Consider the following 24,230-nt stretch of genomic DNA (forward strand, 5'->3'; position numbering starts at 1 on the left):
TTTCGCCATTACTGTTCAATCTGTACATCGAAGAAGCAATGGTAGAAATAAAAGGAACGTTCAGGAATGGAATTAAAATACAAGGTGAAAGGATATCAATAATACGATTCGTTGACGTTGCTATCCTGAGTCAATGTAAAGAAGAATTATATGAACTGCTGAAAATTAAAGGAACACCGTAAAGAGTAGTGAGTATGGACTGAATGTAAATCGAAGAAAGACGAAACTAATGAGACGTAACAGAAAGGAGAATAGTGAGGAACTTAACATCGGGATTGATGGTCACGAAGTACATGAAGTTAAGGAATTGTACTTCCTATGCAGCAAAATTACCGATGACGGACAAAGCAAGGACATCAAAAGCAGACTAGTGCTGGCTTAAAGGACATTCCCGGCCAAGACCAGTTTACTAGTATCAAACATAGGCCTTAATTTGAGGAAGAAATTTCTGAGAATGTACGTTTGGAGCACAGCATTGTCTAGTAGTGAGAAATGGACTGTGAGAAAACTGGAACAGAAAAGAGTAATTTTGAAAGTTAGGTGGACTGATAAGGTGTGGAATGAGGATGTTCTGCTCAGAATCGGCGAGGAAAGGAATATGTGGAAAACACTGACAAGGAGAAGGGATAGGATGATAGGACATATGTTAAGACATCAGGGAATGGCTTCCATGGTAGTAGAAGGAGCTGTAGAGGGCAAAAACTGTAGCGGGAGACTGGAAAACATTCAGCAAAGAATTGAAGGTAGGTTGCCAAGCTATTCTAAGATGAAGAGGCTGGCACGGGAGAGGAATTCGTGGCCGGCCGCATCAAACCCGTCAGAGGACTCAAAAAAGAAAGGCTAAAGATCGCAGGTGCAAAGCATAGAGACCGTGCTGTAAAACCAAGAGCATCTTATTGTCTGAGCATCCACTAACTATTCCCTGAAATTTCGATATGATTCAGATGGCGTACCTTTTTATTGTAGACAAGATCGTTGAACTCGCAATAGTTGCCAGGGAAATGCAATGAGATGTTGCTGAGAAGTTCAGTAAGTTTAGAGATGGACCTGCTAATGAAACTGATTCAGAGTTGAACGGGTGTGTGAAACTAATCGAAGGCAACGTCAGAATGAAATTCTTTTTCAGAATTCTCAGTAAGTATAGTCCATCCACATAGGGGGTAAGTTACAAAACCCTCGTTCGACCACTGCTTTAATATTCCCCTCCAGTCTGAAATCCGTACCAGATGAAATGGAGAAGTTCCAAAGAAGGGTAGCGCGTTTTGTTACAGGTTCATTTAATAAGCTCGAAAACATCACGGCGATGCTGAGCCACCTCCAGTGGCACACTATGCAAGAGAGGCGTTCTGCATCATACCGTATACTAGTAGGGTCAACCAATATAATGCTTTCTCCTACGCACATCTTCTGAATGGTCCATGAAGGTAAAAGCAGAGAGATTCGAGCACATATGAAGGTCTACTAGCAATTGTTTTTCCCTATAGTCATTTGCAACTGGAACAGGTTAACGGGGAGAAGCGACAATGACACACAAAATATCCTTCGCCACTCACTGTAAGTTGACCTGTGGAGTATACATGTAGATGTAGATTACAGACGTAGAGAAGTCTCCATACACACAACTCAAGCCATTTACAGTTCCATTGATTTTGAATAGCTTCTGCTGAAACAAGTGAACCACTTCCACGAACTCTAAAATTTTGTAAATTCTGCCTTCAAACGACTTGCAGAACCGAAAGATGCATTCCGGTATGGATACTTACCATTTTACAGCCTTGGGAATTCGCCGGGCACCATGTGTATTGGTAGCACACTTCAGAGTTTACAATTACTTACACACTGTACACCGACTCTGTGAACTGCTGCAACACCGACGTACGGGCAGTTCGACTTGTAACTGCCATTGGTTTTACATAATTTAATCTACAAATTTCATAGACAATGACAGTGGCATCTTATTTATCGCAAAGTATACCAGTTATTCACTGACAAAGTTACAAAACAATTCTATTATTGTCACTACTCTCTGTCCAACGCTACGTTAACACAGTCTTGCGTTGTTCAAAGAAAAATTTCACTTAAATTATTCTTGCTGCAATGTCTTTAGCTCACAGGACACACATAACATACACGCTCTGCATAAGTCGTCCTCCAATCACGTTAACTGTTAGGGAAGATAGAGAGTGCATCTTCCTGCATTACGAAGGAATTGGATAATGTTTCGTTTAGTGTTTATTGGTGAGATGAAGTACCCTCAACAACTGATGACGCCATTCAACGTGTCAACCAAGGTGAAATGTATCTCATTCTTAGTAAAACTGACATCACTCATGATTTTGAAAATAATTACCATCTATTTTAATGGCTTTGCAGCCTGATTCGCAGTTGAAAATACTCTACCGCTAAGCAGAAAAGGAGGAGGAAGCTGGACAGGTCATTAGAAAGAACGACGTGTGGATGTACATAAATATAGTAGAGTATGCACTACCTATATCGGTATCACCATTCAGTATTAGAACTATTACTAAGTTTTTTATGTAAAATTTTCTTATATCTATCCTCCACCACATTCTAAATCATAATAAAGAAGCATGTGACATGGACTGCTAATAAATCTGACTGGAGATTTGGATGTGGGAGGTACTGGAGACATAATTTTTGATGGGGAATTATGAGGGTAGTCTGATAGCTGAGATGTTGTGGTAAGGTGTCGATTATTCAAGGAAATTGTGAATGGAGATAGAACCGTCATTTGCGATGAGATTAGTAGCTTATGATTGGAAGGCTGAAGGGGGAGAAATGGGGTAAATATCACGAATGAGTAGGAGCGATTGAAATTCCGTTGGGAATTGATATGTAGTGCATTGAGATGGTGGGAAGGGGAGCCTGCTGATAGAGCCGTGGCACCGGGTAAGGTGAGCATAGGGTGTAGGCATTTTGGTTACACGAGATGTACGAGAAGAGTATGGGTTCTAGGTGTCGAAGAAGATGTGGAAATATCAGTACCTGGTAAAAGAGATATGCAGCGAACGGTAGGTAATACAGAAAGTACGGATGAATGTGTGAACTCTGTAGTTTGGAGAGATTTGGAAAAGTAGGTCTCCAAGGATGGATGCTCAACTGCTTCTCCAATGGAAGTATTACAGCGTGAGAGGTCCTTTTCCAGATCTAAAGAGATGATTTCTAGCGGAACTCTAAATGCAATTTGTTTTTAGCGATGGTGACAGGCACTGCTGATCGTTTCAATGAACCGCGGTATCTGCACCTCTTCGTGTTACAGGCGTTGTATCCAAACTGGATGAATCGGTGGGGCGGGTGGTGGCTGCGCTTCAACAGCGAGGAATGCTGGAGAACTCCATCATCGTGTTCACCCCGGACAACGGAGCACCCTCGACTGGCGGGACGGCCAACTGGGGATCTAACTACCCGTTCAGAGGCGTAAGTAGAGATATTCAAAACAGCTTGTTGTAAAGCTTCGTAGCAGGTGTCGCAGCTGGGGTCATTTTCAATTCCAGAACACTCCCACTCGTACTAAACCTCCAGAAATCTTCCAGTTAAGAAAGTGAATCCGTGGAGAATGGCATACGAGACGTACAATATGAGTGGCTGTGCTTTTCCGTCGGAGTTTTGCGGACTATCTTAGTGAGTCGTGGTGTAGGGTTCTTTCTACCTGTTTTGCCGAGATGCTCTCGAAGCTTATGTCGCTGATGCGCCGTCTGGTTCTCTGTTACGTGATGGGGCGGGAATCTATATTATTCGGAACAACGTCCAAAATGGATGCCATCATCATGCATTTATCTACTACCACCATAAACTGATAACATCGACACAATTGATAATGATTAGCTGAAAGCTAACGATTTTCTGAGAGCATAGCCTCACGAGAGAATTACATAGGACGGCATCCGATCGGCGACTGGCGACTATGGTGTGCAGTCTGTACCTCGTACTTAGGCTCGTGATACTTTGTAACCGTTCATACATTTTCGTTAACTTGAACATTACTCACTTATTTATTAAGATGGTAGATATTAGGCGTTGTAATATTGTTGTAACAAAGTACCTGTGATCTGTAGTCCTCTCCTTACACCTGCATAGGAAAAGCCACTTCTATTAGCAAATACTTATTAAGTAATATTACCTACATTGCAGCAAAATAACTACTTTTCCTACGTATCTCGCTGCTGACGTAACGGGTGGTCTCATTTGTAGCCACAGCGCCTAGCACCACCGTCCACTGGCAACGCCGTATGGTCCACTGGCTGCTTCAACTAGCGTGACAACCCCAATCTTACTCCCGACTGAAATGAAATGATCCTATGGCATTGTTGGCCGGGAGGCCCAATTCGGTGGAGTTCGGCCGCCGTATTGCAAGTCGTTTTTAGTTGACGCCACTTCGGCGACTTGCGAGTCAATGATGGTGACGTGATGATGAAAGATACACAACACCCAGTCATCACGAGGCAGAGAAAATCCCTGACCCAGCCGGGAATCGAACCCGGGACCCCGTGTGCAGGACGCGAGAACGCTACCGCAAGACCACGAGCTGCGGACTTACTCCCGACTGTGTACGTTCTGCAGTACCGCCTCACTCAATGAGGCTAATGCCACACTAGGCGATTTTCTCCCTCAATAACAATCGCAGCTGAAATAGTCGCCTACGGTGTCACACTTCAAACGATTGTAATCGCGGTGGATGAAGTCGCCCCGACGAAACTAGGTGCCGTACTAGCGACAAAAATCGGTGGCTTCTGCAATTGTTTTACAATCAGCCACGAGAGACGCCATGGGTGTCATTCGAAATTCAAATAATTAGCTGCAGTACCATTATATGTAATTCGACGTCGCAGAAGGCGTAACCGCCAACGAAAATGGTGGATTCATCCAATTATTATGAATCGTCCGAGTGTACGAAAGTTTGTGTTGTTACACAAGAAACTTATGAGTTATCCGGAGATATTCTTTGATTATTACCGCATTTCCGTAGCATCTTTCGGCATACTGCTCTCGAATAAAGAAACTAACTAACAAGAGAAGGATACCAAGTTACATGACTGTGTTGGGGCGGAAGGAAAACTTGCAGTAACATTGAGTTACGTTTTTTAAATTACATAGAGTAAATAATCTACGGACATGAACATACAATTAACATAACGTTAACATAAACTAGGTTACAGTGAAACAGTTTACATTACAAGTTCATGTTAGCTGCCTCATCACTTATAATATTCTTCGAATGACAAAATCGAGTCTTCATCCGTACAGTCCAGACACTGGCGAAAAATAAGTGATTGGACTCTCAGGTGCAGGGCTTTGTGAGCTTGTCGATGTCGACAAACCTGACGGCGCACTATTTGTGAAGGAGTCAGTAGCTGTGCTGCTCTTTACAGTCTTTCGGCTGTAAGATTTTATTAACTGTAATGTTTTTTTTGAAAGTCTAGTTGATCGTCGGTAGCCATTTCTTTTAAGTATGGCAAAATAGATGTCAAAAACAAGTCATCAGATTTCTTTTGTGGTACAGCACATGTTGAACTATGTGTCGAAACTCTTATGAACTCTCTATCAAATGGGTTCTGAAGTTTCCTTTTATTTGCTTTAGCAGTGGAACACTTAGCAGCAGTGTTAGGCGTCGCTGCATTGTCTTCATGATGCTTTTCCGCTTCTTCGGTATCAAGAATAGAGGCCAGAATGAGATTTTCACTCTGCAGCGGAGTGTGCGCTGATATGAAACTTCCTGGCAGATTAAAACTGTATGCCCGACCGAGACTCGAACTCGGGACCTTTGCCTTTCACGGGCAAGTGCTCTACTAACTGAGCTACCGAAGCACGACTCACGAGCGGTACTCACAGCTTTACTTCTTGCAGTACCTCGTCTCCTACCTTCCAAACTTTACAGAAGCTCTCCTGCGAAACTTGCAGAACTAGCACTCCTGAAAGAAAGGATATTGCGGAGACATGGCTTAGCCACAGCCTGGGGGATGTTTCCAGAATGAGATTTTCACTCTGCCAGGAAGTTTCATATCAGCGCACACTCCGCTGCAGAGTGAAAATCTCATTCTGGAAACATCCCCCAGGCTGTGGCTAAGCCATGTCTCCGCAATATCCTTTCTTTCAGGCGTGCTAGTTCTGCAAGTTTCGCAGGAGAGCTTCTGTAAAATCTGGAAGGTAGGAGACGAGGTACTGGCAGAAGTAAAGCTGTGAGTACCGGCCGTGAGTCGTGCTTCGGTAGCTCAGTTGGTAGAGCACTTGCCTGCGAAAGGCAAAGGTCCCGAGTTCGAGTCTCGGTCGGGCACGCAGTTTTAATCTGCCAGGAAGTTTCATATCAGCGCACACTCCGCTGCATAGTGAAAATCTCATTCTGGAAACATCCCCCAGGCTGTGGCTAAGCCATGTCTCCGCAATATCCTTTCTTTCAGGAGTGCTAGTTCTGCAAGTTTCGCAGGAGAGCTTCTGTAAAGTTTGGAAGGTAGGAGACTGCCAGAAGTAAAGCTGTGAGTACCGGTCGTGAGTCGTGCTTCGGTAACTCAGTTGGTAGAGCACTTGCCCGCGAAAGGCAAAGGTCCCGAGTTCGAGTCTCGGTCGGGCACACAGTTTTAATCTGCCAGGAAGTTTCAAGAATAGAGGCATCATTCATATTTCCTGAGGTCCTGAAATTAAAAGAAATATTTTTGGAAAAACCCATATGCCACTTTGTACTGTACAAATGTGTGTGATGTGAAAAGTATATAATAAGTCGGTATGGAGTAGATAATTAACTACCATATCCATTGGAAATACATTTAAATGTTACAAAATTGCAGAAGAAAGTTTTTACTTACTGCCTCAATTCCGTGGCTTCTTGCACGGTAGGCACCTATATATATATATATATATATATATATATATATATATATATATATATATATATATATATATATATACGCTGCCACTCCTTTTACTTTTTTGTAATTCTTTCGGTCTGCGTGTATGTATCCATGACGTACATTTTTCTACCGCTTTGTACTTCTTTTCCTGCAAGAAAGCAAAAATAATTATTCTTACACCTGTTCATTGAAACTAATTATTTTCATCAACCTGATATTGTGTTTTATACTCTACTGATTTATAGCAGGTATCTGGGAATGGGATGCTCCACGAAGTCCCTGCACTATGAGTTTTTGCTAGGAGGCTCAACTGCTCCATCCATAAGTACAGGCAGAGAAATATATAACTGCTTACAACCAAAGTACATGCCAAATCCTACGAAATATGACTTACAGACATTGCTCTGAATATTTTAAAAGGAACTGACTTCGTGAGAGCGCTTTATAATGGCAGGTTACCTTTTCCAGACGTCAAACCTTTGACTAATATACCTAACAATGAAAATATGCCTTTCGTACTTGCAGGTGACGAAGGTTTTGCTCTTGATAAACACTTGATGCAGTCTTTTGCAAGAAGATCACTCACATTATCGGGGAGAGTGTTTAATTATAGGCTGAGTAGAGCAAGGCTTGAAGTAGAATGTTCGTTTGACATCCTTGCTAACAAGTGGCGAATTTTCCACAGGGTCACAGACGTTAATAGTAACTTGGCTCAAAGTATTATAAAAACGTCTTGCATGCTTCATAACTTTGTGCGGAAGCGTGATGGCTATCGGTTTGAAGATAATTTAACCTGTTCTCTGGAATCTATGGAAAATGTAGGACTAAGAGGTAGCAACTGTGAATGTGACATTTGTGGTGTCACAGCCAGACACCACACTTGCTAGGTGGAGCCTTTAAACCGGCCGCGGTCCGGTAGTATACGTCGGACCCGCGTGTCGCCACTATCAGTAATTGCAGACCGAGCGCCGCCACACGGCAGGTCTAGAGAGACTTCCTAGCACTCGTCCCAGATGTACAGCCGACTTTGCTAGCGATGGTTCCCTGACAAATTACGCTCTCATTGCCGAGACGATAGTTAGCATAGCCTTCAGCTACGTCATTTTCTACGACCTAGCAAGGCGCCATTATCATTTGCTATTTACCTTGTGATGCATGTACCGCCAGACCGATGTTCACCAATTATGTATTAAAGTTAAGTATTCCAGAAGCTCCGTACTTTTTTTACTAGACTCAATTCCTTTAACTGTTCCAGACCTCACGCCAGCCTGCGTGAGCTTAAATGCGTGCCTTTCCGCTATCTCCTAGTGGCTTGGCTGTCTTGCCAAGTCACAACAACATTAGACACACGTTTGGCAACTTCTTCTGCTCTGTGGAAGGATCAGTTTCTTGGCAGGGTGCATACATTGCCGGCAAAGAAAACTAGACGTCTGCAGATAAGGATGTCATTGTTGTCATCAGCTGAACTTAGAAGTATTAGTAGTCGATACATTTCATGTTCACATTGTCGTGTTAGACTATTTGGTTTATGACTTAAATACATAATGCTAAGAATACGTTCACAAGAATACCGTTCTTTCAAACAATCCTTTGTAGGTTCCCTTTTAACTTTTGAAATAACTTATTCCACAAAACCTTAAATTTACGATTTTTTTAACTGTATCCTCATAATCTTAGGTATTATTGGATTAAGATACTAGTAAAAAAAATATAAAAATTCAAAGTATTTATTTCTCTGCCTTTTTTAAAATACAGAAAATAGTCTGAAAATACCTCTGAAAAAATGGTTCAAATGGCTCTAAGCACTATGGGACTCAACATCTGAGGTCATCAGTCCCATAGAACTTATAACTGCTTATACCTAACTAACATAAGGACGTCACACACATCCATACCCGAGGCAGGATTCGAACCTGAGACCGTAGCGGTCGCGCGGTTCCAGATTGTAGCGCCTAGAACCGTTCGGCCAACCTGCAGGCCATGCCTCTGAAAACATTATATTAAATCACGCAAAGTTTCAACACAATTAGTTACATTGTTTTCGCACAACAGGTTTGTATACATGTCATGCTATTAGAGGGAGAAGGAAAAATAAAAATTAAATTACTTTTTTAGTTGTTGTCTAGGCGTAAGTTACAACGATTGTCATGAAACGTTTCAAGCACCTATGTACAAGAATGTATGTATATCATCTTACCAAGAGCATTTTTTTGCTTTCAGTGATGACGAGTTCCACTTCTCAGTCCCAACAACATCTGCACACACCTTGTTCTATGCTTCTGTCTTTATAATCTTGCGATTTTGCGTTGTAGAAACTGGGATATTTCTCGACCTCAATTATTATCAATTCACTGTCCACATGATCCATTGGAACGATATTTACAGAGTTTTCGGACATTGCCACACACAGATTAAACCGAACATAGTACAGTGTCCTTGTGGCTGCTGCGCGATTGGTAATGATAAGAGTCTAGTATGGCAGGGTTGCTGACGATTATTACCGCGCCAAAATTAGGCCCGAGCCCACTCGGCAGCAACAGTCGCGCGCGGAAACTTAACGGAGCCACAATTACAGCCCAGTGTGACACATTCCGTTTGCAACATGGAGTTCCATTTCCGGCGCGCAACTATCATTGACCTTCGGAGAAGATAATCGCCTAGTGTGGGTGTGGCATTAGCCTAAGTGCAACATATTGTCTGCAGACGCGATATAGAAATGTAAAACTGCAAAATAAGGAAATAAAAGGGTTTTAACGTAAGAAATACCTTACACATCTCCTTCGGTAAATTCTTTTTCAACACTGTGATTCTTTATTCCCCCCCCATGAACCATGGACCATGCCGTTGGTGGGGAGGCTTGCGTGCCTCAGCGATACACATAGCTGTACCGTAGGTGCAACCACAACGGAGGGGTATCTGTTGAGAGGCCAGACAAACGTGTGGTTCCTGAAGAGGGGCAGCAGCCTTTTCAGTAGTTGCAAGGGCAACAGTCTGAATGATTGACTGATTTGGCCTTGTAACAATAACCAAAACGGCCTTGCTGTGCTGGTACTGCGAACGGCTGAAAGCAAGGGGAAACTACAGCCGTAATTTTTCCCGAGGACATGCAGCTTTACTGTATGATTAAATGATGATGGCGTCCTCTTGGGTAAAATATTCCGGAGGTAAAATAGTCCCCCATTCGGATCTCCGGGCGGGAACTACTCAAGAGGATGTCGTTATCAGGAGAAAGAAAACTGGCGTTCTACGGATCGGAGCGTGGAATGTCAGATCCCTTAATCGGGCAGGTAGGTTAGGAAATTTAAAAAGGGAAATGGATAGGTTGAAGTTAGATATAGTGGGAATTAGTGAAGTTCGGTGGCAGGAGGAACAAGACTTCTGGTCAGGTGATTATAGGGTTATAAACACAAAATCAAATAGGGGTAATGCAGGAGTAGGTTTAATAATGAATAGGAAAATAGGAATGCGGGTAAGCTACTACAAACAGCATAGTGAACGCATTATTGTGGCCAAGACAGATACGAAACCCACACCTACTACAGTAGTACAACTTTATATGCCAACTAGCTCTGCAGATGACGAAGAAATTGAAGAAATGTATGATGAAATAAAAGAAATCATTCAGATAGTGAAGGGAGACGAAAATTTAATAGTCATGAGAGACTGGAATTCGAGTGTAGGAAAAGGGAGAGAAGGAATCATAGTCAGTGAATGTGGATTGGGGCTAAGAAATGAAAGAGGAAGCCGCCTGGTAGAATTTTGCACAGAGCACAACATAATCATAGCTAACACTTGGTTTAAGAATCATGAAAGAAGGTTGTATACATGGAAGAACCCTGGATATACTAAAAGGTATCAGATAGATTATATAATGGTAAGACAGAGATTTAGGAACCAGGTTTTAAATTGTAAGACATTTCCAGGGGAAGATGTGGACTCTGACCACAATCTGTTGGTTATGACCTGTAGATTAAAACTGAAGAAACTGCAAAAAGGTGGGAATTTAAGGAGCTGGGACCTGGATAAACTGAACGAACCAGAGGTTGTACAGAGTTTCAGGGAGAGCATAAGGGAACAATTGACAGGAATGGGGGAAAGAAATACAGTAGATGAAGAATGGGTAGCTTTGAGGGATGAAGTAGTGAAGGCAGCAGAGGATCAAGTAGGTAAAAAGACGAGGGCTAGTAGAAATCCTTGGGTAACAGAAGAAATATTGAATTTTATTTGTGATGAAAGGAGAAAATATAAAAATGCAGTAAATGAAGCAGGCAAAAAGGAATACAAACGTCTCAAAAATGAGATCGACAGGAAGTGCAAAATGGCTAAGCAGGGATGGCTAGAGGACAAATGTAAGGATGTAGAGGCTTATCTCACTAGGGGTAAGCTAGATATTGCCTACAGGAAAATTAAAGAGACCTTTGGAGATAAGAGAACGACTTGTACGAATATCAACAGCTCAGATGGAAACCCAGTTCGAGGCAAAGAAGGGAAAGCAGAAAGGTGGAAGGAGTATATAGAGGGTCTATACAAAGGCGATGTGCTTGAGGACAATATTGTGGAAATGGAAGAGGATGTAGATGAAGATGAAATGGGAGATACGATACTGCGTGATAAATTTGACAGAGCACTGAAAGACCTGAGTCGAAACAAGGCCCCCGGAGTAGACAACATTCCATTGCAACTACTGACGGCCTTGGGAGAGCCACTCCTGACAAAACTCTACCATCTGGTGAGCAAGATGTATGAAACAGGCGAAATACCCTCAGACTTCAAGAAGAATATAATAATTACAATCCCAAAGAAAGCAGGTGTTGGCAGATGTGAAAATTAGCGAACTATCAGTTTAATGAGTCACAGCTGCAAAATACTAACACGAATTCTTTACAGACGAACGGAAAAACTAGTAGAAGCCAACCTCAGGGAAGATCAGTTTGGATTCCGTAGAAACACTGGAACACGTAAGGCAATACTGACCTTACGACTTATCTTAGAAGAAAGATTAAGGAAAGAGAAACCTACGTTTCTAGCATTTGTAGACTTAGAGAAAGCTTTTGACAATGTTGACTGGAATACTCCCTTTCAAATTCTGAAGGTGGCAGGGGTAAAATACAGGGAGCGAAAGGCTATTTACAATTTGTACAGGAACCAGATGGCAATTATAAGAGTCGAGGGACATGAAAGGGAAGCAGCGGTTGGGAACGGAGTAAGACAGGGTTGTAGCATCTCCCTGATGTTGTTCATTCTGTATACTGAGCAAGCAGTAAAGGAAACAAAAGAAAAATTCGGAGTAGGCATTAAAATCCATGGAGAAGAAATAAAAACTTTGAGGTTCACTGATGACATTGTAATTCTGTCAGAGACAGCAAAGGACTTGGAAGAGCAGTTGAACGGAATGGACAGTGTCTTGAAAGGAGGATATAAGATGAACATCAACAAAAGCAAAACGAGGATAATGGAATGTAGTCGAATTAAGTCGGGTGATGCTGAGGGAATTAGATTAGGAAATGAGACACTTAAAGTAGTAAAGGAGTTTTGCTATTTGGGGAGTAAAATAACTGATGACGGTCGAAGTAGAGAGGATATAAAATGTAGACTGGCAACGGCAAGGAAAGCGTTTCTGAAGAAGAGACACTTGTTAACATCGAGTGTAGATTTAAGTGTCAGGAAGTCATTTCTGAAAGTATTTGTATGGAGCGTAGCCATGTATGGAAGTGAAACATGGACGATAAATAGTTTGGACAAGAAGAGAATAGAAGAATTCGAAATGTGGTGCTACAGAAGAATGCTGAAGATTAGATGGGTAGATCACATAACTAATGAGGAAGTATTGAATAGGATTGGGGAGAAGTTTGTGGCACAACTTGACCAGAAGACGGGATCGGTTGGTAGGACATGTTCTGAGGCATCAAGGGATCACCAATTTAGTATTGGAGGGCAGCGTGGAGGGTAAAAATCGTAGAGGGAGACCAAGAGATGAATACACTAAACAGATTCAGAAGGATGTAGATTGCAGTAGGTACTGGGAGATGAAGAAGCTTGGACAGGATAGAGTAGCACGGAGAGCTGAAGACCACAACAACGATTCTTTATTAGCAAAATCGAAGTTTTGGAAGCACTGGAAACGCCGTCTTTCAGCTCTTAGGAGCAGCCAGAAAAATTTAGATCAGTACATTTTTTCACCACCTGCTTTATGTATTTATCTTTTTTTGTCAAATTAACTTTAGTAATTCATTATGAGCTATTTTAAATACAATATCTAATTTTTCATGAGGTACTCTTACATTTGCAGGTAATAAGCAGCCTATCTTAGCTTCCCGATTAACTGTATTAGGAGAACCTTTGAATTGTACCGCCCGCGCTCTGATATCATCAATCTTTCAAACAGAAAATCTTTGAACACCAATAACATATCAAACAAAACATTTCAAATAAAACATCAAAAGTAGTAAATATAAGGTGCAGAATATTGATTACTAACATAAAGTTTGCTCACAACCTCAGCAAAATATTGTTTCATTTTACAAAAATAATAAAAGCACTTCGCTCGCATTTTCTAGCGGCCAGCTGGCCGTCCCAAAAAAACCTATCGGAGCATTTTTAGAGTTTCGTGCCTCATTCGGTCAAATCGAAACTCATATAGGATCACTTTGTTGTTCGCGTGTCTGTCCAACTGTTAAAATCCTTTTTTCTCGCGGACTGGTAACGTATCGAGTCGAAATTTATGTCACATACTGAGGTCTGCGATCCCTTGGGGGGTAAAGAATTGAAGCTTCTAGGAAATTGAATCAAAAGATACGGTTGTTCATGTCATGTATTTTAATACTCACAAACTGATTCATCAAATCTATTGAGTACATTCCGTCAGTTTACAATAATGAAATTTGGCAAAAAGTAAGGTTGCACCATATAGCCAAAGGAAAAATTCCGAAAACTGTAAATTTGTTGTTATATCACACGAAAAAAATTGTTTTGGTCATTTATTATCCAATTGTTTGTCTGTTCGTCCGTCTGTTAATACTCCTTTCCCTCAGGATTATGTAGATGTATGTAGTTGAAATTTATGTCACATACAAAGATCTATGGTGTCTTTTCGAATAATAAACGTTAGCTTCTAAGTGAATGCAATCTAAATGTACCACAGTTTATGTCACATATTTTGATACGCGCAAGTCACTCATCATAATCTGTAAGGTACTTCTTCTTGTCCTAGAATCATGACATTTGGCAAGAAGCAAGTTTTAAGAGAACAAGTGAAGTAAAAAATTCGAAAACTGTTAATTTGTATTTATATCAGAGAGGCCACAAATTGTTGTCGGTTCTTATCTGAATCTGCTCGTCCGTGTTTTAAGACGCTTTTCCCTCAGGAACAGGCAATTCAAATTTATGTCGCATACCAAGGTCCATAGGCCGTTGGTGATGTAATGTCAGTGCCACGAGAAGCCATTTAGGTCACTTTCGCAAAGCCACTCATGAAAAATGGCTCTGAGCACTATGGGACTTAACTTCTGTGGTCATCAGTCCCCTAGAACTTAGAACTACTTAAACGTAACTAACCTAAGGACATCACACACATCCATGTCCTAGATAGGATTCGAACCTGCGACCGCAGCGGTCGCGCGGTTCCAGACTGTAGCGCCTAGAATCGCTCGGCCACTCCAGCCGGCCCACTCATGAAAAGGTGTAGAATATCTTCCGTCGGACTAGAATCATAACATTTGGCAAGGAGCAAACTTTCACAAAAAAAGTAAAGAAAAATATCCGAAAACAGTTAATTTGTAATTAAACAACAAAAGATATTTCTTTTGTCATGTGTTATTCGACGTTAAATTTGAAATTAAAACAGTCAGTAGTTTTGCATTCAAGCTGACTGTATTATATGGTAAAATCTATACGTCGCCCAAGGAATGACTTTGTTGCTCATATGACGCGTTTCGGAATTTGTGAATCATCAGATATCCAGAAGCGATTACTGAGGTAGATATGGCGTATCAATCTGGATGTGAAACAAACATTTGCAGACTAGTCTGCCGCCAAGTCTCCTTGATTGCAGAACTGATGATAATCAAGATAACCTTCACTAGCCTGTCGCGTGATTTTATGTCACCTTTATATTAATGAAATGAAAACATTCTCGAAAATCGGGGAATCCCTGGAGCTGATAACTTGCCAGTATCAATGTCGATAACAGACAAAAATGGTGGAGATTATCGATTCACCGAATGTATGAACTGTCTACATGCATAATTAAGTTTGTACATAACTCTTTGTGCGTGAGCCTTAGTGACACCTGATCCATTTTGTTACGATTTACCCTACACAAATACAGTATGGGAGAATACACAAACTAATTATAAGCAATGCACAAGGAAAATTATTTCCTGCATTGGAGCATTACTGCTCACCATAACGCTTTATTAAGAAGCACATACCCCTCATGGTAGCTCTTTCAGAACTCATGATACCGACACAATTGTCTCATGTCAAACACCGTTATTCGCTGGCCGAGGCTGCTGGGCCTAGGCAAGGCGTTTCGCTGATGAAAGCCATCATCTGCATATGTGCCAACATCGTCCCTTGCTGCTGATCGTTCACCTGGTTCGGCCTTCAGTGGACGTTATTTTGTTATGTGCGCTCCGAATGTTCCTGTGTTTGCATTCATCATGCATTCATTTAAATATGAGTACATGCAACAAAAACATATACTGTTCTTTAGAAAGAAAGAACGAATGTGGATTATATTCTTCAGACAGCGAATATTTTAATCATCAGATTTCTTATTCTGTCCATGTGACAAATTAAAAAAAATCCAACTGCTCTTCTTATTAATTAGTGTTTCTTCCTTATTAAATATATATTTTAAGTTAATAAACAGCTAATTCATTAGATGAAATATAACTATTTTCACTTATTCTCCTTCTTCTTCTTCTTCTTCTTTGGCACTAGAGCCCTTGACGACTCTAGGACTCCTCAACAGTCTTCCTCCATACATCTCCGTTCTCTCCCTTCCTCGGGTCTCCACCTTGTTAGGGTCGGACAATACACTGTACTGCCACTAGCTCCTGGTGGGCTCTTCCTTCTAGTGGATTTAGATCTACCCTTAATTATTCATTTGGGCATCCTGTCATCTGACATTCTCTCCATATGTCCTAACCAGCGGATTCTTTGAGATTCAACAAATTTCACTATAGCGTTCCCTTGTATAATTTCTTGCGTTTCGCTGTTGTACCTCCTTCTCCAACCATGTACCCATAAACGTTTCGCAGTATTTTTCTTTCAAATTCCTTTAGATTGTTTGTAAGTCCAATTTTTGCTCCTTCTGCTTCAATTATTTCCTACATTTCTGTAAGGGTGTTTACATCAGCTGCCATAATTGCAATATCATCTGCATCGCATATGTATGACTAGATTTAATCATTATTCGTCCTCATTATTGTGTCAGACTATGCAGTACGACGTTAAATAGGACTGAAGGGACACCATAAATCTGTTCCACTCCATTTGTAAAGATAAAGCTCTTGATCACGTTGTTGTTCACTTTTGCATTAGTGTCCTTCATTATTCACTCACCTAATCTTCTTAGCTTGTCACAGGTGCCCAATACTTTTGTACGTTATACAATGCCGGTCTGTTAACAACATCAAAAATAATTTTAGCAGCAACAAACAGTAAATGGAGACTTATATCATATTCGTAATTATTTCTCCATTAGTTGGCGAATAAGAAACAACGGGTCAAAAGTGCCTGTAATTCATAGGAAATCACACTGGTGTTACCCAAGAATATTTTCAGTGCACTTTTTTATCCTTTCATTCAGCAGCCCGGAAAGTATCTAGTAGGATATATTCCATAATGTTATGCCTCCACATATTTCACAAGCAAATTTTATCCCTTGTTACATATAGGGCATATTATTATAGTTTTCCGATTCTCAGGTATTCTTTCACTTTCCCATATGTTACTTATTAACGCATGTATTTCACTTACTAGAGGATGAGCACGAAATTTCATAAGTTCTTACACTATCCCATCTCATCAGGACCACATTTTTCAGTTTATATGTTCACTGACTTCACCTCCTCCACTGTTCTTCCCTTTCATCTGCTCTTGCCTCTATTTTCTCCTCCTGTTCTTGTGGATCACATGGTACCTGGTCTGAGTTTGTACTGAGCATATGTTCAAAGTATTCTGTAAATCTCTGTATTTTGTGTAGTTCGTTCCTGATTATCTTACAATTTCTATTTTGGCATGCAATTTAAATGGGTCGAAATTTTTTTCTCTTATTTCCTAATGCATTAAAGTATTTTATCGTCTCATTCACTTCCTTTTGTTCTTCTATCTCTTGAAACTTTGATTTCAGCCATTCCTTTCTCTTTTTCTTACATATCCTCCGAGCAAGACCTTAATTCGTTATACACCTCCACTTTTTCTTGTCACACTGTGCAATATTCTTAGTAGCCTCTCATGTTTATCTTCTATTGCTAGTCTACGTTCATCATCAAACCATTCGTTTCTTTCCTTCCCTCCCATCGCAATTGTTTCTTCTGCTGCCTCTTTCACTATTTTAAATATGTTCTTAAAATGATTTCCCAATTGTAAGACTGCTGAACACTAATTTCATTATACACTAAAGCACCAAAGAACTGGTATAGGCGTGCGTATTCAGATGCAGACATATATAAACAGGCAGAATGCGGTTCTGTGGGCGCCAACGCCTATATAGGACAACAAGTGTCTGGCGCAGTTGTTACGTCGGTTACTGCTGCTACAATGGCAAGTTATCAAGATCAGTTTCAACGTGGTGTTATAGTCGGCGACCGAGCGATGGGACACAGCGTCTCAGAGGTAACGATGAAGTGGGGATTTTCCCGTACGACTATTTCACGAGTGTATCATGAATATGGGAAACCTGGTAAAACTTAATTCTCCGACATCGCTGCGCCCGGAAAAATTCTTGCAAGAACGGCACCAACAATGACTGAAGAGAATTGTTCAGCGTGACAGAAGTTGAACCCTTCCGCAAATCGCTGCAGATTTTTTAGTGTTACACCATCAACAAATGTCATCGTGCGAACCATTCAAAGAAACATCATCGATATGGGCTTTCGGAGACGAAGTACCACTCTTGTACCCTTGATGACTGCACGACGCAAAGCTATACTCCTTGCCTGGGCCCGTCAGTGTCATCATTGAATTGTTGATGACTGAAACATGTTGCCTGGTCGGACAGGTCTCGTTACAAATTGTATCGAGTGGATGGATGTGCACGGGTATGGAGACAACCCCGTGAATCCGTGGACTCTGTATGTCAGCAGGGTACTGTTCAAGCTGGTGGAGGTTCTGAAATGGTGTGGGGGATGTGCAGGTAGAGTGATATGGGACCCCTGATTTGTCTAGATACGGGTGACATGTGCGTAAGCATTCTGCCTGATCACCTGCATCCATTCATGTCCACTCTGCATTCCGACGGCCTTGAACAATTTGAGCAGGACTATGTGACACGCCACACATCCAGAATTGCTACAGAGCGGCTCCAAGAACACTCTTCTGAGTTTAAACACTTCCGCTGCTCACCATACTACCTAGACATGAACATTACTGAGCATATCTAGGACGTCTTGCGACGTGTAGTGCAGAAGAGATCTCCACCCCGTCGTAGTCTTACGGATTTATGGACAGCCCTGCAGGATTTATGGTGTCAATTCCCTCCAGGTCAACTTGAGGCATTAGTCGAGTCCTTGCCACCTCGGGACCGATGGCCTTTGTAGTCTGGTACCTTCAACCCCCACAAACCAAACCAATAATGCCACGTCGTGTTGCGGCACTTCTGCGTGCTCTGGGGGCCCTACACGATGTTAGGCAGGTGTACCATAATCTTTGGCTCTTCGGTGTATTGCACTTTAACTTATTATTTAACAGTAATTATTAACCGCCAACGTGAAACAATTGCGTTTACTTATGTTGTTTATACCGCTTCCTTAGGGTCAATACTCTTCACCTAATCCGTTTACTAACAAACCTATTGAGACGCATCCTTGATTACGTCACGTCGGCCTCCATTCATTCACTCACCCGCCTGCGTCAGCTTTGCCATTTAAAGGCCATTAGCATTAGACGCTCTGCACTGGCTCTTTAAACTGCCACACTGACGTCACAACAGGAATAAAAAAACAGTCATAAATAAATATTTTAACATAAAGACAATTTAAAAGAATTTTAAAAAACCTTACAAGGTCCTCTACCTGTTCTTTCAACTCCTACTACTTGCTGTAAACAAACATGGAACTAAACACACGTTTTCTCAAAAAGCTTTAAACTATTGTTCCTCTTAGTACTCTTACAATCTTAATGAGCTACTGTTGTTGTCCTGTTGTTGTTGTTGTTGTTGTTGTTGTGGTCTTTAGTCCTGGTTTGATGCAGCTCTCCATGCTACTCTATTCTGTGCAAGCTTCTTTATCTCCCAGTACGTACTGGAGCCTACATCCTTCTGAATCTGCTTAGTGTATTCATCTCTTGGTCTCCCTCTACAATTTTTACCCTCCACGCTGCCCTCCAATACTAAATTGGTGATCCCTTGATGCCTCAGAACACGTCCTACCAACCGATCCCTTCTTCTAGTCAAGTTGTCTCACAATCTCCTCTTCTCCCCATTCCTATTCAGTACCTCCTCATTAGTTATGCAATCTACCCATCTAATCTTCAGCATTCTTCTGTAGTACCACATTTCGAAAGCTTCTATTCTCCTCTTGTCCAAACTATTTATCGTCCATGTTTCACTTCCATATATGGCTACACTCCATACAAGTACTTTCAGAAACGACTTCCTGATACTTAAATCTATACTCTATGTTAACAAATTTCTCTTCTTCATAAACGCTTTCCTTGCCATTGCGAGTCTACATATTATATCCTCTCTGCTTCGACCATCATCAGTTATTTTGCTCCCCAAATAGCAAAACTCCTTTATTATGTAAGTGAATTATGTGACATTCTCTGCCGGAGAAAAAATTAGTACAACTGGAAATACGACGTCGATCTTGATCTGATAATGACATATGCCACCTAGGGGTTAGTGGATGTACTGATAACGATTTCTAACATCTTCCGCCAATAGATAGCATAGGGGCATAGCAACCAGAGCACCATCCGTATCTACCCCTTAATAGGAAAGGTTAACAGCTGTAAAGCTTAGCGTGGTGCAAACCGAGATGCACTCGTGCTTCCTATAGCAACTGAACGATTTTGAAAGGGGTGATATTGTGACTTCCCGAGTAGCGGAATGGTCCTCTCGGGGAATTGCCTCACAACTTGGACGTGTTTCGACAGTTGTGCAACGATGCCGTTGTCAGCCGTCAAATGAACATTCTCATTTCCGATTTGAGATACTGGACGTCCACGCACCACAGACATCCACCAGGATTGGCTTGTGGTAAGGGCAAAGGTGGCAGATTGTACAGCTGCCACAGCACAGCGAAGAGGACGTGTGAGGTCAGATGTGGCAACACGAACTGTTGCGAACCGGTTATTAGCAGTGGGACGATGGGCGTGCCCGTCTTCCACTCACGGCACAGCATCGACATGCACCCCTCGACTAACGCTGTTAGAAGATCAACTGGAAGATAGAATGGCACGCCATGGTCTTCAGTGATGGAGGCAGTGTCCACACAAGTGATGGCCGTTTGTGTATACAGTGTAGACCTGGTGAGCGCTTTCTCGTTGGGTCAATTCGTCCAAGACACACTGGTCCCACCCTAGGACGTATGGTCTGGGGTGTGATAAGCTACAATTCTTGTTCACCATTTGTGTTTCTGGAGGGAACGTTAAGCTGCGCTCGGTATGTGCAGAATATTATTAGACCGGCTCTTTTGCTGTTCTGGCAACAGGTTCAAAAATGGTTCGCATGGCTCTGAGCACTATGGGACCTAACTACTGAGGTCATCAGTCCCCTAGAACTTAGAACTACTTAAACCTAATTAACCAAAGTACATCACACACATCCATTCCCGAGGCAGGATTCGAACCTGCGACCGTAGCGGTCACGCGGTTCCAAACTGACGCGCCTAGAACCGCACGGCCACACCGGCCGGCTCTGGCAACAGGAAGGTGATGTGTTGTTTCAAACGGGTAGTGCTCACCCACACACTGCCCGTGAAAGTCAAAGTGCTATAGGAGACGTGCAGCTACCTCGCTGGCCAGCACGATCTCCGGACTTGTCTCAGATGGATCATGTGTGGGATATGATGGGATGAGGAGTGATTCGGAAGTGATTCGTGCGTCAACCAACTACTCTTAGAGATCTTCGGGAACAGAACGAGCAGGTGTAGAATAACGCATCTGAGGACAGTAACTCTCTCTCTGTACGATCGACTATATGTCGAGAGGCAGCTCCTGCATTGCCGCTTTTTGAAGGTGCACCCCGTACTAATGTAAGTGTTTTAGTATGGGTTGATACCTGGCACCTCAGAACAGCTAGTGCTATTGATCTGTAAATGTCATAATTTCATGTACTCCATATGCACTGTTGCAACAATAAATCTTGACTGAATTGGAAACCTTTAAAGTTTGTCCTATTTTTTTTTTCAGCACCGTAACTGGGTCTTTCAGGCACACTTCATATGTTTGTGTCCTAGAGAGATAATCTCTATTCAAATCTGTCAGAGCCAGCCAGCTTCCCCGTAACTACCGCTGTGTCTGTGCTCATCATCTACAGTGTATATACCTATTATTCCTTTGGAATTTCAGCATGTGCTACTGCTACCTCATGACAGGTACGTACCTTGTTCATAATATACTGCTCTCCAAAATTCCCTTCATACAGCTTTCTCTGTCCTTAATGCTGAATGATTTTTCGTCATGTTTAATTATTCTTGTACATTTTGAAAGTACGTCACCATGTCTTGAAAACATATTTGTAACCATCTTTTTAAAACTTCGTATATTACTTTTATAATGCCTTTCTTCATTACATTTGTACTATTTGAAGTTACAGTCAGATACTTCAACATTTTTCTGGTAAAGGAACCATCTAACGCGAAGCTCTCAATCTCTTTCTTTATGCGTGTGGCTATATTGGGTACTTTCATCTGAGTGACAATCTTGTGTAACCCACCTACTTTCAAGTAATGGTCTTCATGAACAACAATTCCATTTTTCTTCCTATGGTCAGTTGTTTGCTTATTTTTCTCTTCGTAACTATTTTCACCTTATGATCTTCTTTGTTAGCTTTTCCACTATTGTTATTTACTGCGATATAGTCTCTTATTTTTGAATGTAGCAGTTCTTCTACTCTCTCAGTAAAGAGATCAGTGCCTCTGGCAGTACAATCACTGCTGTCCTACTAAATAGTCTCTTTAGTATCAGTTTTTATCAAATTCTGTACTGATGCTATTCAGTTGGATAATTCTGACTCTTTTTCATCAATTTCTATATTTACATTGGAGTGTGACACATCACGTTTCTCAAGCCCCTTCCTGAAATTTTTATCTAAAGTTTTAACCCTTTTATGGGTAATGGGCAGATACCTTCCCGCATAATTTAATATCTCCCACTGTCCGAGATTCCAACATCTTGCTGGTGCTTCCATCTGTAGATTAGAATGAGAAACATGTGAAAATTCGAGCCGCTGCTAGTAGTCACACTGGCAAACATTGGAGGAGGATTATTTGTGTGTTGGCTCATTTCGGTGGCAGAAAGACGTTGTCTTGTTGTTACTTCGTGGTATTGTTCATCTACAGACAATGGCGTTTGTAAGCAACCCCATGGTACTTATTTGATACTTTATGGAATTTTCATGGTATTAACGCATGAAAGAAAATTCTACTTTATTCTAACAAATAGAAGATGTTATAAACTTGCAGGAATATTTGGCCATACATCTAACACTGCTTCACATTTTCATTGTGGTCAATATAGAGTTGTTATTAGTCACATTCATTTGTCTTAGGTATTTCTCATCACAGAGTTACTTTACTACAGAGGAAGACGAGCTAGATTATCTCTTCTCACTTACCGAGTATGATTCATTTTCCGACACTGTTCAGACGATGTTTCAACAGATGTGGATAGTAGTACACTAAACCCACAGTCTCCTGCTGCTTTCCAACAACAAATGCTCTCAATTGTAAACAACGTTTCCGTCCATGTAGTGTGTTCGGTATCTACAGGTTCTTCCACAGAGTAGGCAAAAATTCCAGCTTCCCTTCAGTGCTTAAACATAGATCCCGTTAGAGAAAGCTTAGTATTGCCAAAGAAAGCTTTGTCTAAAACCAATCGTACATACGAGTAATTTCTTGATATCTTCAGTGAAAGTATCATTCAGAATATTGTTGAACAAACACACTTGCACGCATCCCACGAATGCTCATCGTTATGGGCATCCGTACTCTGCCACATTTATCAAATTACTGGAGTTCTCTTTTGTATGCTGAATCAGTGTTGAAATTGATGACTCTGAAATGATTCAATAGGTTTTTTATGGGACCTTTATCTCAACGATAGTTCGAAGGCAGAGGGGAAGGGTTCTTCTAAATATGATAAATTATGTAAAGTGAGGTCACTAACTGACTCCCTAAACAGTAATTTCTTAGAGGCATATGATCATTCAGGCAGATTATCCATCGATAAGATATGATACTTTTCAAGGGCAGATCAAGCATAAAACACTATATGGGCACGAGGCCTATAAAATGAGGGTACAAGGTCTCGTGACTGGCTGATGCTAAGGCAGGCTGTCTACTTAGGTTGTAGATATATTATAGAAAAGGGGAAGACAATAATGCAAATATTCTTCCTGTTGAAAGGGTTGCACCTGAATTGTGTTCATCTTTGAAAAAATAGTAAATGTATTTTTGCATTTGACAACTATTTCACTTTGTACGCCCTAGTGTAAACACTTTTGGATGATGGAATATATTCTTTTGGTACTATCAGAGGCAACAGAAAAGGTCTTCCGGAAAACAAATTTTTACCAGGCGAGTTTAAGACAGGGATGAAAGAGTCAGTCGTTGCGTAAAGTGGCAAGACACAAGAACAGGAAAAGTTCCATCTTCAGCAATATATCCGAAGTCTGAAAGATTCGTTTCCAAACTGGGAGAGACGGTTCTATATGTAGCATGACTTGTCCAACTGCCGTAAGTTTGTAAAACAGTGCAATTGGAGGTATGGATCTCTTCACTCAGATTCGAGAACCGTATGAAGTTGGACGGCAATCTCTAAAATGGTGGCACAGAGTTTTTTATTTTTGTGTATGCGTTTATAATGCACGCGGCACTGACAGGAAATGGAGAGTACCTAACATTCCGTTTAAAGTTAACAAGAGAATTGCTGTCAGGTTTCTCAACACGGAAACGAATTGGGCATCCATCGGTATTC

General features: G+C 41.4%; 1 protein-coding gene across 1 annotated transcript in view; it reads left to right on the forward strand.

The window, feature by feature from the left end:
- Window positions 1-24,230, forward strand: part of LOC124788393 (arylsulfatase B-like) — a 92,539-nt gene that overhangs the window by 54,097 nt on the left and 14,212 nt on the right. The window contains exon 6 of the mRNA XM_047255659.1: window positions 3,281-3,438. Coding sequence (XP_047111615.1) covers window positions 3,281-3,438 — 158 coding nt within the window. The remainder of the gene's footprint in view (window positions 1-3,280; window positions 3,439-24,230) is intronic.

Source organism: Schistocerca piceifrons, chromosome 3 (assembly GCF_021461385.2).
Source record: "Schistocerca piceifrons isolate TAMUIC-IGC-003096 chromosome 3, iqSchPice1.1, whole genome shotgun sequence".
NCBI lineage: Eukaryota > Metazoa > Arthropoda > Insecta > Orthoptera > Acrididae > Schistocerca > Schistocerca piceifrons.